Below are 18127 nucleotides of genomic sequence, written 5' to 3'. Positions count from 1 at the left end.
TTTCGGACATCATACACTTCATTTCTAGACTAAACTTGTCCTAATTCACAAAGTTGTAATATCTCCCTACAAATAGACAAAACTTACCCTAACACCATGATAGAGATCCCAGAGATACCCTAAATTGAAACTAACTGGTATCACAATGTAAAAGAACATAGGAAAAATACTAACCCAGATCTCAGAAACAAGAATGCAAGCACTAAACCTATTTACATTAGTCTCTCCTCCTAGTGGTATTATTTTGACTTATAAACACAGAACACTAAACTACAGTAGAAATATCCACTTCAAAATTCAGCTAGAAAGACACTCCCTGTGTTAATTCATTAAAGGATCTTAGTCTCAACTATGTAATATCTGGGAAAATAAAAAAAAAAAAAAAAAAGATTATTTAAATACAATGTTAGCATTCTTACCAGTTAGCTCTTTGAAGGTAAGTTCTAATTTAACTTGTTCTGGAGTTGACCCGCCTATAAACTCAGTTTTAAATTCCAAATCTGTAAATTCCAGATGAAGAATCTCCTTCTGAAGTGATTTCTTAAACCATGGTCCCCTTTCCTGATCTGACCGCAGGTCAGGTATTGGGAAGCGCACAGAGAGGTTCAGTGCTGGGGCAGTGACCTGAACTGAAACTCTGCAGTTGGCAGGAGTATGCGAATCATCCAGGAAAACTTCAGTAAATGCTTTATGCTAAAGAACAAAGTAAAGGAAAAAGAATCTAAATTAGAGAAAATAGCACTAAAAATAACTATGGGGAAAGCTTCTAGTGATGTAGTAGCTAAAAATGAAAAACACATTTTTCACGTATCGCACAAAACACACATATTAGGACCAATTATTACTCCTCTTGGGATACTCTTCTATTACTGCTGTTGCTAAGATTCTACTCAGAAATTATGTATTTGCAGAGGTTTGTAGCCTTCAAAAAAAAATAGCTACTATTGTTCTTTTTCTCTTAAAGCGTACCAAAAAATACTCAGCTGCAGTTAGGAAATACCATCTCACAGACATTTTTTTTTAACGCTATTGTTGAAAGCCAGGAACTACTTTCAGTAAATCATGGTTTCCAGTTCATGTCACTCCTGTGTCATTCAGAACTTCCCTGAGCACAGCTTATTGCTGACATTCATTGAAAGGAATCAAACTTCCATAACATAACCATGTTGATAGAAATTATTGATGTCTTAGTTTTTTTTAAATGAGGATTCTCTTAAATAAGCTTTGAAGACTAATTTTTCTGTAATCCATCAATGCAGCAGTAAAATTACATGAAGATATATGTTGCTGTGTAGAAAATCAGTTAACTGCATTAATCCTTTCCCATGTATTTCAACAAGAGCCTTCAAGTTTAATGTGATTTTGCTACATATACTAACACTTAAATCCTGCTGACAACCTAAACAAAGACAAACAAGCTCCAGCTTCTTCTCTTGGTCCTCAATCACTAGGATGTAATGTGTACGTTCCCCATCCTTTCTATTACCTACCCCAAAAGTGGGTAAGGCACAGCAGAGACAGCTTGGCTGACTGTGACACCTGAAAATTTCAACACAGAAGTGGAATTGTCAGCAATAGATTAAATCAGATGCTGGAGAGCATGATGGGACAGATTAGGAATTAGAAGTCTGTCAAGACTGCTCTTTTTTGCTCAGTTCTGCTTGCCTCAAGAAGCTGAGAACTTAAGCAGTTTGTGAAGCAGTTACCATTGTCTTTAAGTCTGTAACCAAGCATGCAATAACTGAATGCAAAATGAGTATCTATGTCAGATGGCTGCTGTTCTGCATGAGAACTAAAGAACAAATTAAAAAAAGGCCCAAGCAGGAAAACCACACCAAAACAAAAAACCCACCCACCACAAATCAATCAGAATTAGCCGTCTTAGGTCTAGTGCCATCCTGCCTTCCTCCTGAAAAAAAAACTAGCAAGTTTATTAATCAATTTCACTTTTAACTTACCAGACTTATGTGCTTGTTGTAAGATGCATACATGTGAGATGCCATCATCTCCACTGTAGTTAGTTTCTGTGGTTGAAGTAAGGAATTTAATCTGTCTACAATACTGATATCCAGCTCACAAAACACTGGACTTAACTTTATTTGTAACTCTGCTTTCTGTGGAACAGAACTGAGTCTTCCTTGACTACCCTGAAAAGAAAGGAAAAGCACTAAAATCCTTAAAAAGAATACAGTGAAACCATTTACAGTAACTGAGTTAAGGACTCTGTTTAACAAGAAGGATATCACTCTGTTAAGATGAACAAAATTCGACAAAGGCTATTGCCTTTGACAAAGGTGAGACCCTGGAATGGGTTGCCCAGGGAGGTGGTTGAGGCCCCATCCCTGGGGGTCTTTAAGGCCAGGCTGGATGAGGCTCTGGGCAGCCTGGTCTAGTGGGAGTTGTCCCTGCTCATGGCAGAGGGGTTGGGACTGGGTGACCCTTGTGGTTCCTTTGAACCCTGACAGATTCTGATCTGTTTTGGCAGAGGACTTTGGAGCCCTGGTGGCTCGGTGGTTGGACTTGATGATCTTGGAGGTCCCTTCCAACCTAAATGATTCTATGATTCTATCATTCTATTAACAGAAGCTTTGTGCTTTTAACCTCCCACCTTACCTGAGGTCCTCTGCTATCAGAATGCTTATAATGAAGCTGAAGGCATGGCATAGCATGAGAATCATTTCCTTCTTCAGAATGAAATGTCAGCAGCTGTAGAATAAGACAAGAGTTAAAAATACTTAATGATTAGGACGAAAGAGCTGTCACAGGAAAAGGTATTTATGACATTTTACCTAGAAGAGACAGTAGGTAATTCTACACTCAAATCAGCAAACTGAGCCCCAACACAACCACTTACTCAATCCACTTAGGGAGCCACTTTATTGGATGCCTCTGACCATTAAACCTGAAATAATCATCATCTAAAGAAACCTTTGCATTACTCAACTCCATTGGCTAGTTTTTAGAGAACATTTACTCTAATTCCAAAACTGTGTTAAGTGTATTCAAAGGAGAAGTAAACCAATGAAGTTTGGCTACTTGACAATATTCCTGTCAGATATCAGAACAATCTTGTTCACCACTAGAGCTTGCAATTAAAAGTTGCACCTATGATGTGTTAAAATAAAAAAATTAAAAAGAAAACATTACAGTCATTTAAAAATCTCACATTCTCAACTATAAAATTAACATTTCTTTTTTATGGAACTCCCTATACTTTTCACATACCTCTGTATAGTGAGGCTGAATGGAGTGAGAGTCAGTAGAAAAAAGGCATTCCAGGAACTCCATATCCCCAATGGATAAATCAGTACTAAAACTTCGAGAGGCAGTGCGCTGTCTTTGCTCATAAGACACTTTGATGCCAGTACCTATAAATCTGAATCATGAAAATTACTCGTTACAAGAGATCGCATAAACATGTAAAAATTTTGAAAAAACAAGACTCAAATATGTAAAAAAGGATCACTACAATCCTTAATAAAAAAAATAAACCCACCCAAATTTCTTCGAAAATCAAAAGTCTAATTGTAATAGATTATAGCTTTAACGACAAAGACAATGGAGCTCACTGATGTTACACATTCAGCAATGGTCAGTCTAGAGAAATTTGTAAAGAACACTTTAGACATCTAACCTAAGGGACAATTAACATAATGCTGGGAATCTAACATGCTTATATAGACGATGAATAAAAGTCAAATGCCTCCGGAAATCTAAATTGCATGCATATGGTAAAAAAAAAAAAAAAAAAGATATATATATACACCCTTAAAAATTTTATCTCATACACTGTCCTGAGACAGTGAAAACTTCTGTAAAAAGAGACTATTGATTGATTTTATGATTTTGCTCACACCTTGATTTTATCACTACTGATATACTATTCTGAACTGAAAAAAAAAAAAAAAAAAAAAAAAATAAAGGTCCTTCAAGGATAAATCCCTGTACTGGAATAGAAATGGTTCCGTAGAATAGAGCTGTTTCTAAATAAATAATTTACTTAATGATTCTTGACTCTCTAGATTTCTGTGGTAGAAACTGTACCTGGTTTAACTCATCTACTGTTTAAAAGAACTAGATTGATTTGGCTGATTATGCACCTTTTTTATTAAAGGAACAGATTACAAAATTCAAGGCTATTTTGAAATTAACAAAAACTAATTCAAATATTTAAGTGATAATATATTAATTAATAAGCAAAGTTATACCTAAGGTGGTCATGGGAACAAGCTTCTGCAAATACTTCTCGGAAGGACAGAAAATCTTCTGTTGAAAACTTAACTGGATCAATCTTTTCTATTCGGGTAAAGAAATCCCGAGCCATTGGTGTCAATGGGTTAAGGTTCAGTGAACTTTCAGGTGGGGGTAAGGGGTCAATATGAAGTACAGACACTGAGAAAGTTCCAACTGCCAGTCTAAAAAGAAGCTCAGGTCTGGATTCGTCCACAGAAACAGATCTGGATGGAATAGCTGAAATACAAAATTAAGTTCACATAATTTTTCAACAATAACACATTTAAAAATCATCTTACTTTTGATTTTCATTTCTTTTTACCAAGTTGCTGCATAACAAATCATTTCCAGAATTATTTAGGTAACAGAATGCAAAGTAATATTTTTACTTACATGTCCTTTTTAAGGAAGTTTGGTGAATGATGTTGGCTGTAAGTGAAGAACCTCTTGGAGGTTGTAGTTCTTGTTTGTTGCGATCAAGAAAATCACCCCAAGTTGGTTGAAGCTAAAACAAAAATATGTAACAAAAATTTGACAACACATTAGTTCAAACAAATAATAAAGGAATACAAAGAAAATATATGCATAAACAACCAACAGCATGCCACTTTAGAGCATATTAGTGTTCAACTGACCAGTGGAAATACGCTTTACCTTGGGCTACACTTTTTAATTCTTTGATCATCTATACTCACATATTTCTAAAGCTAAAGCTGCTCTCTTCACAAGCATACATTCTCCTGGTTTTTTATATAAAACACAACTATTCTCCATGGCTTCTGTTAGGCAAAACACCTTACAAATCTGGGAAAGTTGCCAATGTAAGTAGTGTAATTTTTATGTTGTTTGAGGAATAACATAATAGAAAATTTTGCCTGTTTTACTGTCATTGTCTGTGTAGTTCATATAAAAGAAAATGCAGATGTCAAACATTCCATTATTAAAAAAGACAATTAAATCATTAAGTCTCCTATTTAAGCTTCAAGACACTTGGGAACAAACACATTCAGTTTCCTGTCTTTATAGCCAAACAGATGAGAACCTTTCCAATACAATTTCCATAGCAGAAAAGGAAAACTACCAGCTCTAAACATTTTTCATTGTCCTAGCAATTATAGTATCAAGAAATATTGCTAAAGAAAATTTATGCAACAGTTTCAGAAAAAAAAGTGTTTATTTCAGAAAGATATTAAATGCAGTTAATACTATACCACTGTAGTGCTCAGTGGAGATCCTGCTGGTGTAGTTGTATATGTACTGGTTAAAGATAAGTCTAGATCCATGGTTGGAGGGTCTCCAAGCGGCGGGAGGGAGGAAAGGCTGTGTGACATGTCCATTTCAGCCATTGAGAAGAAAACTTCTTCTTCTAGTAAGAACCAGAATAAAGAGTTATTTTTGAATGAAACTAAGTAAATTTTCTTTTAATAGAAACTTACTCCTAAATTCAGAAATCTGCTAGACAGAATAACCAGCTAAATATTTTATTTACTTAAGTTCCAAGCTCTCTTGAGACTGAGACTAGCAGTATGGAGAGTGATTATTAAAAATGGCAAAAACACTAACAAATACTAAAATGGTTAAATGCTCCATTTTCATAATCAAGTTGGCATAATTTCTATAAATTCATACACTCACCATGTGACAAGTCAACATTCATAATTTCACATTATAAATAACCAGCAAAAATAAAATTCATTAAAATAAAACTATAAACATCAGGGTAATGCAACTATTATTCTATATTTAATTTCCTCAACCGTGCGTTTGAAAAGATGTTACACTGCCTGTGTATTTACTGTGTGGCACAGTAACATTCAAATCACTGAACAGTTTTAAGGAAATAATAAAGTCTAGCTTGATACCTAAACCAAGTGTTCACTTCTTTAATTCAACAGTACAATTTATAGCATGCAATTATTCTATGTCAAACTTAATTTTTAATCTTACTCATATAAGTATCAAATGAAGTTTCAATTCATACAATCTTAACAACAGGTTGTTTTCTATGCTGTGTCATCTTTTATACTTGCCACGACTAGAAGGCGTCCTGGTACTCTCTGTCTCATAGAAACTTTGTTCAGAGGATGCTCCTGCAGATAAAGACTCTTTTCTTAAATACCGTTTCAACTCCATCTGAATCCGATACTCATCTTCCTGTTGCATTGGCCGGTTCTTCCTGTCTTTATTTGACAATTCTATCCTGCTTAGGCTCTCTGAATAAAAAAAAAAAAAAAAGAGAGACAGAATGCCCACTGCAATTTCCTTAGCAGCATCACAAATAAAATTCAAAAATTAATCTGAAAATTAACCAATTGTTGTTGTGTATATATATACACACACACCTGTTACACATCAGATGTGTATATACGCACATTTTGTTTTTTTTCAAGATTTTACCTATCTAAACCAGATTATTCTCTCCCTAACATTCATTAATTTCAAGGCTGAATAAAATGTTTTAAGGTGATATATGGAAATGTGTTCACACATATTATCAGTATTTATTTCTCAGTCAGCTTTAGGGACTCAGGACATGACGTCTTTAAGGTTTTACTATTGAATATGAGAAACCTTAAGTATATGTTCCACTATGGATTATTAAAATTTCAGGTCTGAAGATGAAAAATATGGGAAACTACGTGTAATCCTTTTCTAGGTATCCAAAACCAGTAAGTCCCATACAACAAACTTATCAGTATCATTAGAAGAATATTAAGCATCTACCCAGGGTATAACAAATCTCTTCCAAAAGAAGATTAACGATCTATCCTAATAATACCTGTTGTTACATTAGGTAGATGGGGGCAGGGAACAAACCCTAACACCCTCATCTTGCTACTGCAGTAGTTGAAAACAATGCTGTTAATTGCTTAGCACATATGGACAAATGAGCTCCATTACTGTCTGTTTTGTTTTTGCTGCCTGGCACTAAGCAGGCCCCTCTCACGAAGCAGAAGCTACCAGAACCAAAACTGTACTGGCCTCCTGATTTTCTCCACTTATCATTTCCCCATCTCTTGCCCTATTATAATAGTCACCTGATAAGCCTTATTTGTTACCTAATTTTCATTACCAGCACGTACAATTTGCAACTGAAGTGATACACCAAGTGATCATACTTGTAGTGACAGCAGCTACAAAACATTTTGCTAATATCAGACAGAAATCAATAATAATTTACCACCACAAATTTTTTCTTCCACCAAGGAAACTTGTTTATCTTGCAAAGTTTATTTTTTGCCCACTATAATAGTTATTTAACATTTAGGAATGTTCACTTGCCTGGTCCAGCAATAGCTGCTACCATGTCCAAGAGAAGATGCACTTGCCTCGGTGACAGAAACAGATGTATAGAATCTATTTGTCCATCTACATCCAACTGAAAAAAAGAAAGAACAGTTAAGGAATTTTTCTTTAAAAGTCTGGAATCAACTATTTTGATAATCAATTTAGATGCTGTAGAGGTTACAGACATTCCAGCAGGATCTTCATCTTCTACACAACAACAGTTATTGCTTCCCATCTGTAGCTTGACAGTATACAAAACAGGTGGGTCACTGACAACTAATTAGCTCTAAAATAATTACACAATTCCCTAAAACGAAGTCAAGAATACCATTAACCTGCTAGGCTTTTTGCTCGTTTAAAAATTCCAGGAGTAACCAACAATATAAAATTAGTATTATGTAATAATAATAAAAAAAATACTGAATGCATACTGAAATAGAACACTTAAGTCAGCACCTTCTGAAGGAGGCCTTAAAAAGCTGTAAAGATTCTCTTCAGAACTTCTCTTTAGCATACAGATGAATAAATTTGCATACTTCCTCCATAAAGACTGCGATGTTTAGAGAAATTTAATTGGTTTGAGGTGGTATAGAACAAAGCAAGCCACATCTTTTGAGAGCAGCTCAAATTAAAGTTATTTTAAGGACTCATATAGATTTTTCAGTTCTAGAATCCTATACTCCCAGACATTGCTCTAGTCATGATCATTACTCATTGTATTAGGTGTAGGCGGCAAGGTGCTGGCAACAGGGTACACTGCAGGGTCTGCCCAAGCTGGACAGGGCTTGCTCCAGCCAGCCTTGTAAAGGATCCATCTCAGCACACAGGTGACACCAACAGCAAAGCTGGTGGTGTCTCTGTGAAAACATAGTTCAGAAAGGCTCAAATGCTGCATGAGAAACAATGCTAGTTTTATGATGCTGCAATGGTGCAACCTAATTAATTATTAAAAGCTTACTTGTAATTGTTGAAGTAAATGACACCCTTTTAAAACCAGCCATTTTAACCAAGCAGTTAAACATTCCACAAATATGCAGCCGATGTCAGTCATAGTGTCTCAAGAAAAGGATAAATTAATAGCAGCAGGACTTCCATGAAAACAAAACAACCATCTCAGGAGTTACTCAAATACATACATTCAGTTCCTCTAACACAGAAATTCTCCTTTAACAGACTTCAGCATGCCACTGACCTGTCTGGCCACTGTAAAGATGTCTAATAAGACGTATCTGTTGGTAGATGACCTACTGAACTAGGGGGACTCTGTCCCCTTGAGATTCTCATTTTTTGCATGCAGTAGAAAAACAAAATCCTACATAACTATTAATTTAGTTAAAGACCAGGAAACCATGACTAACCTTAGCTCCAGGAAGTACTTCATTTTGCTTTAATGTCAGGCTTAACTCCATTCTACCAATCAGCTTACTGATCTGCACAGGGTCAGAAGGAGTAATTTCTGGCAAATTTCTTGTTAGTTGCGGATGTGGCTCATAAATGATTTTTGGATTCCAGCTAGGTGAAAGCTTTGGTTCAGTTGCCTTAAAACATTACAGAAAAAGGAGTAAGAATGCATCCTATTTCTTGGGGGGGGAGGAATGAAAGAAAAAACAAAATAAACAAGCATTTCAAATAAGCTTATCATACAAATGATCACTTTACACAAATATAAATTTGACAATGGCATTGAAAACAAGTATTGATAACAGTCAAAGAAACAAGGCATGCAAAATGTGAAATATTAGGCCTTTGCAAAAAAGAAGAGCAAGTTTCCCCAGAATAGTGAACTGGAAAAGACTTCTACACATTGAAGTTGCAATCAGATTCCAGTACAATGCATCCTGAATTTTACTCAGCCCTAAAGTCTGTTTAGTTCTCCCTCCTCAAAATCAATGGGAAGTGATTATGAAACTTATTGAACAGATGCAAATATAAGTTAAACTCTTACATCCTTCAAAATTAATCTAATATATTAGTGTAACAATATATTCTATCTTGCATCAATTTAAATTCATATATAATGTATTTAATTTTACCAGCTGGGTAGCTGAACACACTGGGGAGGACTTTGTTGATGCAGGAAACTCATCCCAGAAGAAAGAGACACCTGAGAGCTGCAGTAACTTGTGAGCAAAAGCTGTGGGTTGATGAACATTAATTCCAGAGCACTCATCTGCAGTTTCATCACAGTACATAGTTCTGGGAGACAAAAGAAAGGAAATAATGATGGTAGATGCATGCAAACTGTTACCTTTATTGTGCCACTTACATGCTCTCTCTCTTCATACTACTTACAATGTCACTGACAGTCATGAAAGGAGAAATTGCCACTCTCTAGGAATGGGTGGAAAACTTACATTTTCTACAGGACAACTGTGACATGCTTCCAGTGTGAATGTATCCTAGTGTACTACCCTAGTACTTATGTCTAATCTGACCACAAATGAAGGAGTCTGCCCAACACCTCTATACATCCGTTTCCATTAGGGGACACACACAATTCTTGCTTCAGAATCTGTATTTTTTAAAAAATATGCCATCTCATATTTTTCTGTTGTCTAAAAGTACTACTTAAAAGTAAGTCTGTCAAAATGGAAGTTGAAAATCAGGAGAATAGGCTCCAATCCCATGAAATCTCTGTAAAATTAAGTTTCTTACGTGACAATACTGAGAAACAGCACGAACAGCAAACTCTTCAAAAGATGAAAGTCTCCACATACTAGAATTTACAGTGGAAAAAATACACCTATCTTTTGATAAATAAAATGTATCAAACATCAAAACATGCAATTTAACAGTTTGTTTTAATTTAGTTTTTGAAGTACAGAAAAAGAGGTTTGTTCTAGGAATTGACTTTCCATAACGAAAATAATTACAGTTTTACTGACATCTCTCCTGAATTGAACATAATCTGAATGTTCAAGATCAAATACATTTCATTAGCATTTCTCAGTAAGAATCAGCTTTATTTGGTAATAATTTCAGTATCGTTCAGGAAGGTATGATTACACTATCCCACAAGTCAAAAGAAACCCCAACTTCACAAACATGGTTAAACATTATTCAAGTTAAAAGTAATTGCAGAATACATGTGGGCTTTTCTGAAAGCTCACAAAGGGCCTAAACTCTTCCAGTTAATTTTTTTTTTTTTTTATGACTGTCTTTCTTTCTGAAAATATTTAAAATGCATTACTCAAAATCGTCAGTTCCTGTTATATATTGAAGAGATGGCCTGATTTGCCAACAACATTCATTGACTGTTGAACGTCTAAGAAACATTCACATTTCTTACACTAATTGGGGAAGCAGTCACTAACATCTTTGGAAACACCGGAAGTCTTTTAATTTGATGGTTAAATACCTTTAGCTTAAACCTGTTAAGTGGAAGTTGAGTGGAAAAAGTGCTCAGTGGTGTTATAAATGAGGTGCTCAAGAGCTAGTGTTCAAGTATATACCAAGAATGTGGGTGCATGGGTAAAATATATTGCACAGGAAATGGCAAAAAGTGCCTTACGAAAAAAAAAAGACAAAAGTCTTTACCTTTCAATTCTGATTTCAAGCGCAGATCCACTTTTAGAGTTTTCTGGCACATGTTCTATTCGCAAAACAGTATCTAAAAAGGTAACTTTCACTCTTCTTAGAACTTAGATGAGAAAACAAAAAGATACCATGTAAGTCAAGCTACTCAAGAATGACTTTTACAACCAATTTAAAATGGTCTTTCATTTTATGTTCTCAATATTTACTTCAGCAGAAATAATGGAGTTTTATCACACAACAAGACCTCAAGTGACAACGTAAACTCCTAGTAGATGTCCGATACATGCATCTGTGCCAAGCAACAGCCCTCTAATGCACAAGGATTTCAGGAAGTAACAACTCAAACCAGGTTGTTCTGTGTCACAGCACAATGATCCTCAAAGAAAATATATGCTTCATTGTGTACCGTATCTGAACTCCTGCACTGCTTTAACACCACACTACTTTGTCTGAATACTTTTGTTTCTAGATCTGATTTTGAACATTTCCCTTAGCTCACAGATTTTGGCACTAAGTTCACCAGTGCATAATATGATCATAAGCCCTTAGTGTCATCCACTTAAAAGACCAACAACAAACACCAGAGTTTACAATATGACATGATTATTGAGACACAGATGTCATAACAGGTCAGCTTTGTGTAAGAACAGCTGAAAAGCCCTCCTCCATTTCTCCCTCAACAACATCACTACTAAGTTTGTGTGGTGAATTAAACTGGCACCACCAAAACCAAGGCATCTCACTGATCACTCAAGCATGATTTATTTGGATTCGTTCTGGTGTCAACAAACACCAATTTGTCCTGAAGTAGGGTTCATTCTGTCCACTGAGGGAAGTATACACATGTTTTACTAAATAATGGACTGTTTTTCCCCACTTCAACCATGAGATCAATTGTACAATTTAAACAGGAAGACAGGACAAGTAATGCTAACAAGTGAAAAATTTGTGAACCAAGTTATGGCAAATGACATGTCATTTTATAAACCTGAGACACAACATACACTGATTTAATCTCAGATGTTCATTCAGATCTCAATAATTAATTCATACCTGTTTCAATAGTTTCTGCAAATTTCTCAAGTCCTTCAAAAGGCTGTGACCCTTCTCCTTGTTCATCTGTCAATTTTTGGCTAAGACACTCTTTTGCAAGCTGCATACTGCTAGTCATAAAACTTGACCAATACATAGGCTCAGACACAGATGCTGTGGAGTAAAAAAAGTCTTAATGAATTCAAACATTTTGTAACAATAAAGACAAAATGAAATAATACATTTGGCACATCCAGAAAAGTTTCAACAGCTTAGTAAGAAAAACAAAAGTTTAGTTACAATCTGTCTTTATGCACTTTACTGTTTCAAAAATACATTAATGTACTTAGATTGCGTTGGTAAAGACTGGTATTTACAAACAATATAAACAAGATGCAACCAGGATTTAGTGTAACCCATCTTCAGCACTGGTTTAAGTGAATTATGTTCAAAGTACTTTTAGTATATTAGTATGATTTTTGTAGGCATAACTGGTAAATGAAAAAAAAAAAAAAATTCTTGATTTAAGAATGAGTTTAAGGTTTCTTGCTCTACTTGAAATATATGTTAGAAGGGGAAAGACTAAATAACGTTAAATACTTTGTATAATAAAGCAATTTAAATCACATAAATCCAGTAAATGCACCTTTCTAATATATGTACAAGACCCTACTAGAGATTCTGGTTGCAATATTAGGACATCATCTTTCAATATTTAAGATAGTATCTTTTCATATCAGAACATGTTTCAAATGTCTAACAGACTTGATGAAATAAGTAGAACATAATAAAATCAAAGAGCACAGCACATATTAAGCTGAATGAATTTTTTATCAGCCAGATGAACTTCATTGACAGTGCATTCCTATCCGCTAACACTAAGCCCATTTTGAGCAAATACTGTAAAACTAGATTAGAAAAGTTTATAAAATTCAACTATAACACTCTAGTATAGGCAAACAGAAGTAAAATAGCACAAATACAAACATGTTACACAGGCAAAACATTCCAGTTTAGCATTTAGGTATGGAGACATCCATGTGGCTACAGAAGTGTGATAAAACCAGAACTGTGTGTTTTCTTCTACTGTATTATAAAGTTGTGTGCATCAAAGAACTGGACAGATTCAAGAGACTAAATAAAGCTTACTTCTAACTCTACAATTCTTTCACAGCAATAATCTTACACCAGAAGGTAAGACAGTAAGATAAGAATGAAATGCAGAGTATATAAATCAGAGTATATAAATCAAGTTAAAGTAACTTGCAAAACATAGAAAATAAGCTTTATGTATTTCTCTTTTTTGTGATCCATTTAAAGAAATATTCTCTTCTATATTCTCTACACTATAAAAAGGAAAGCACATTTAAAACTTTTCCACAGACTGAAATCACACTGTATGACCCCACACACTGTAACAACAGACCTTAAAAGAACTTATGGAGGTTTGAGAGTCACTGAGGGTTTATCACCAGGACAGTCTGAACTAAATCAGTTGGATTTACATGGATACAGACAAGCCAGAAAAGCTCAGACAATCCTCAGCATTCTAATCAAAGCTACTACGTATTTAGAAGTCGTAACTTCACACTGCAATCACAATTAAACCGTACTAGTGCTCTGAATATAGAAGATGATGCATCTTTTACCCTAAAGCTGCTGAAGAAAGCCAGATTTCTCCTCACCATAGCCTCACCTCATAGCCATACAGTACAGTTGTACCTACTGCCACCCAGCAACCAGCTACCAACGCTGACTGACCGCATTTGGCTTTAAACACCCAGAAAAAATAGCTAACAAAACCTCCTTTCCACACAGCATTATTTTAATTTCTGAAACTGTCTGAAATAGTTTGGAAGAAGATATACAACAGTAGCAATGTTATAAACATGAAGTCATTTAACAGAACAACAACTAATTGAGAAACACCTGACAACCAGCTGACAAAATAAGAAACTGTGAGGTGTTCATTACATTCTCTAGCATTAACTTATATAAATTAAATGGCATTTTAAATAAGGCTAAGAACTAAAACAAGTGTAGCCTTTTGCTTCTGAAAAACTATAAAAAAAAAAAATCTCCTTTTTGAAAAATTAAATAAAAAAAGTAAGCCTACCAAGCCTTGGTCTTGGCCTAAAGACCATCTCTAATCCTTTTACTTCTAATGCACAGTTATCCTGTAGCAAAGACCCCCATGGAACAGATAAAGAAATTGATTGGATAAATCCATCTGTGACTTCCAGAGGTGCATCTGCAGACTCAAGGATCTCATTAAGACACTAGAAGAAAAGAAAAAATAAAATTAAAAAAAAAATATTCAAAATTATTGATGTGATATAACAAATAAAACACACTGAGGCTTCCAAAAAATGAACTATACTCAGAACGACAACACTATAGATTTGTCTGTGGTAACTGTATAACCTGTATTTTTGCACTATATCAAAAAGATTCTGCTTTCTTAATGGTTATAAACACTGTGGAACTGACACAAGTTAGTCTACTCTTTCACTGGCAACACTTGAAGAAAGCTGAAAACAGGCTCACAATAAAAACACAAAAAGTACCCAGTTTCTGTGGCAAGAATATTTGATTAGCATGTATTTTCAATGTAATGTTAGTTTTACATTTCTCTCTGGCACTGGTACAATGGAACCAAATAATCACTTCTTGCTTTAAAACATATTTGCTATTTCTAAATCATATTGTAATGGATTCAATGTTCAGCATCAATTTAAAAAAAAAATAAATTCAAAGCTCTGTGGACAGACCAATATTCTACAGACACTGATGCATTAATCCAGTCCTTTATAGTGACATTATAAACAAAACTACAGTCAAGTTGCCCTCAGGATCATACAGAGTAAGTGGAATTGATAAGAAAAATGCAACATCAGCTCTGAAGAACTAATTCAGGACTTTTAAGTGAACAGACTCACTTGTTGCACTATACAGCTTTCATTATATCCATACAGAAGAAACATATTCTTTGCATTTTGGTTAAGAAAAATGCAAAACCCTGTTTGTGCCCCGATCCAAAAATTTAGTTAAACTGAAATCATTGAACAAGAACAAGGTTGCTTTAATTAATGCAAAAAAAAAAAAAAAAAAAGATGTAAATCACAGAAGAAATCCAGTGAGTGCAACTTTCTAACATAGAAAATCCCCTACTACAGACTGTGGTTGTAATATTAGGACAATCTTCAACTGGAAAGAAAAAGAAAAAAAAACACACCACCAACCAACAAAACAAACACACACCAAACCAATAAACCAAAAAACATCAGCTGGTGTGGTTTTGCCCTTCCTCTGTTCAACATAAAAAGTTGGTTTTTTTTAAATGAGGACTTAAAAGTTTCTTTCCATTTTAATTACATTTAAAATGATATGCCAATTATATGGAATAATCTACAAAATAAAATTAAGAAAAAATGCTTTCAGAAAATGACACTTTTCATTCTTCTGTCTTCAGATAAAACTTTCCCATCATGTTAACTTGTTGCTCTGCTCATGCTCTTGATAACTCTGCAGTCAGAATTTTGTTTGCTTGTGTGTTCATCTTTTCTAGTCTCTGTTCCAAAGTCCATTCAAGCAGCAGAAAAACACCAACTTTAAAGAAACAGAGCCTTAGACAGTTCTATTACGAAATTATTTAAGAACTGAATAATCAATTAAGATTCTGTGAAATCGAAAGTTTATTTTAACATAAGAATCATAGATGATGTAACAGCTTAAGGCAAAAATAAGTATTTGGCATGAAAACTATATTTGGAAATATCACAGTTTCCTTTACTGTATTTGAACCTTTACAAGATAATTTGCTATAGCAGGAGGTAAGCTAGTTACCATATTTTTGAATAAATCTGCCTCGGATGTCTTTTTGCTACCAATGCACGTGGCAATTAAAAAAAAGAATGTATTTTAGTACATTCTTTAGTATTTTTGAACATAAACTTACTAAGAGAAAAAAAATCAAGTATCCTTATAGCTAAATTACTCCATAAACAAGCCAGTTGTTCCTAGAAAGGGGCAATTAGAGCATTCCAAGTGAAACTTTAAAACTGGAGTCTTCAGATCAAAACTTGTCCCCACATTATTGAGTAAAAGCCTCCAGATGGAAATCACAGTAATAGTAGTTATGAAAGTATTATTCATAGTACATTGAAAGTCAAACCCAAACACCATGGTTTACATTTTGATTTTTCTAAACAGCCCAGATCCCAAGAGGCAAAAAGATTACACTAACAGCTCCAGATATTCCTATGTATCTCTCTAATCTATCGCCACATACAATGTTGGCTAAAATAACAATGTTAAGATGAGCAGAAGTAGCCACAAAAATGATAATACAGTCACGCCGGTGATTCATACAGAACAAGTTTATAATGACTAGGGGGGAAAAAAGAGCTGTAGCTGTTCCGTGACATCTGTTTTTGTGATCTGCCGTACATGAGAAAGTCACGTGCAGAGAACCTCAAACGTGTTGTTGTTTACAAGTGAAAAAGAAAAATGCTAATCTACAAATGGGGAAGACAATCGAAGCATTATTTTATGATCATTTAATCACTGCATATATGTAATTAACCGTCTATTTAGTACTGGTGCATAACTGCTGGAGTTTCAAACTTATGTTTTAATTAGTGTCACTGACTAGTGAAGAGCGCAGCGATACCCACTAGAGGGCATAATAATTCCATTAAAGCGGGACAGCCTCGCTGCCTGCCACAGAAAACAAGCTGCAGGCACAGCCAGAAAAGCACACAAACAGCCCCACGATAAAACACTGGCAATAATGAATGTTTGTGCAAGCGTCTGTCTCCTACCATTTTCAAACATATTTGCATACAAAAAAAAAAAAAAGGAAAAAAAAAAGGAAAAGCACTACTTGAAAACATCACATACCCACAAGCAGTTTAAAATGGATCCAGCATGGCCTAATACCATGACATAGTATAGTAAAAATGTGTTTTGAAAGTACTGTGTAAAGCAACAGGCCCGTGTGTCCAGTTCATCATCTGAGTTAGCCTGGAAGTCAATGACTAAGGCTCCCCATGACAGTGGCTTGACTGGCAGGCAGAATTCAACAAAACTGGCAATTACCCGAAGAAACTTTACAGAATATTACAGACACAGACTTTTGTAATACTACAGTGGGCTGGAAGCATGCATACATGTGTGCGTATAGACACATGAACACACATACATACAAATACACAAAAAAATACACACTGAAATGAAAAACGGTTCAGTTGGTTCAAAGCACAGAAGCCTACTTGCTGAGAAAACTCCAGCTAAAAATAGCTTTCCATTTTTCAACAAGTTGTTTCACCATTGCAAGACCTGGGGACAGTTTTTAGATCTCTACTTGGCCTAAGCTCAGCATAACACTGTCAGTAAAAACCAAGATGCCTCCAAAATGGAGAATATGCATAGACAGATCAGGGATTGATTCTATGTTTTTGTCATCTTGAGTAGTAGTCAGCAAACGTGCTCCTCAGTAGCTACAGCAGCAACTTCTAGTAGTTTGGGCTACGCTAGCTCCTTCTCCCTCAAGTATCAGCAGCTATTGCTTTTCTTTGACTTGTACTTTCTTTCATATAATTAGAAAATAACAAAACCGAAGTGTGGCTATACGAACATATCCAAAATACCCAGATTCTTAGGTAAGCATATCCGAGAAAAGCTCCTTGAATGAAATGCTAATTATGCCTATAGCTTTTTACACAAAGGAGGCTGGGTACTGAAAATAAAGTGGGTGGCAGCGGGAGGCAGGGAATCAGCTGGTCCCTCACAGGCAGCAGGAGCAGAGGGAGTGAAGCACCTGTATCTCTTACCCACTTATCCAGAGGGACCTGCGTCAAGGAGCCGGTGCCCTGGTAGAGATCCAGGCTGAGCTGCTCCAGGCTGAGCTTCTCCTGCAAGAAATGGCCCAGGTACCTCTGCAGCAGGTACCTGCAGGCCCTCTTCTTGATGGATTCCGAGAAAGGCCACGGCATGGCGGCTGAGCGGCGGGGGCCGCGGGGCCAGGCGGCGGGCC

At 35.5% G+C, this 18127-nt stretch overlaps 1 protein-coding gene across 1 annotated transcript in view; it reads right to left on the bottom strand.

Annotated features, from left to right (window-relative positions):
- The window catches only part of LOC103771234 (autophagy-related protein 2 homolog B-like), a gene marked incomplete at its 3' end in the record, with an annotated part of 28602 nt that extends 10516 nt beyond the window's left edge, over positions 1-18086 (bottom strand). The window contains exons 1-15 of the mRNA XM_008938524.1: positions 17925-18086; positions 14207-14369; positions 12112-12264; positions 11059-11161; positions 9555-9717; positions 8880-9059; positions 7516-7612; positions 6264-6446; positions 5445-5599; positions 4627-4738; positions 4209-4470; positions 3226-3376; positions 2614-2706; positions 1959-2147; positions 420-693 (exon numbers count right to left, since the gene is read on the bottom strand). Coding sequence (XP_008936772.1) covers positions 420-693; positions 1959-2147; positions 2614-2706; positions 3226-3376; positions 4209-4470; positions 4627-4738; positions 5445-5599; positions 6264-6446; positions 7516-7612; positions 8880-9059; positions 9555-9717; positions 11059-11161; positions 12112-12264; positions 14207-14369; positions 17925-18086 — 2440 coding nt within the window. The remainder of the gene's footprint in view (positions 1-419; positions 694-1958; positions 2148-2613; positions 2707-3225; positions 3377-4208; positions 4471-4626; positions 4739-5444; positions 5600-6263; positions 6447-7515; positions 7613-8879; positions 9060-9554; positions 9718-11058; positions 11162-12111; positions 12265-14206; positions 14370-17924) is intronic.
- Positions 18087-18127: the final 41 nt, after the last annotated feature.

This window comes from Merops nubicus, unplaced genomic scaffold, assembly GCF_000691845.1.
Source record: "Merops nubicus isolate BGI_N331 unplaced genomic scaffold, ASM69184v1 scaffold41964, whole genome shotgun sequence".
Taxonomy (NCBI): Eukaryota; Metazoa; Chordata; class Aves; order Coraciiformes; family Meropidae; genus Merops; species Merops nubicus.
Note: the sequence above shows the minus strand (reverse complement) of the source record. Positions and strands in the feature narration are given on the sequence as shown.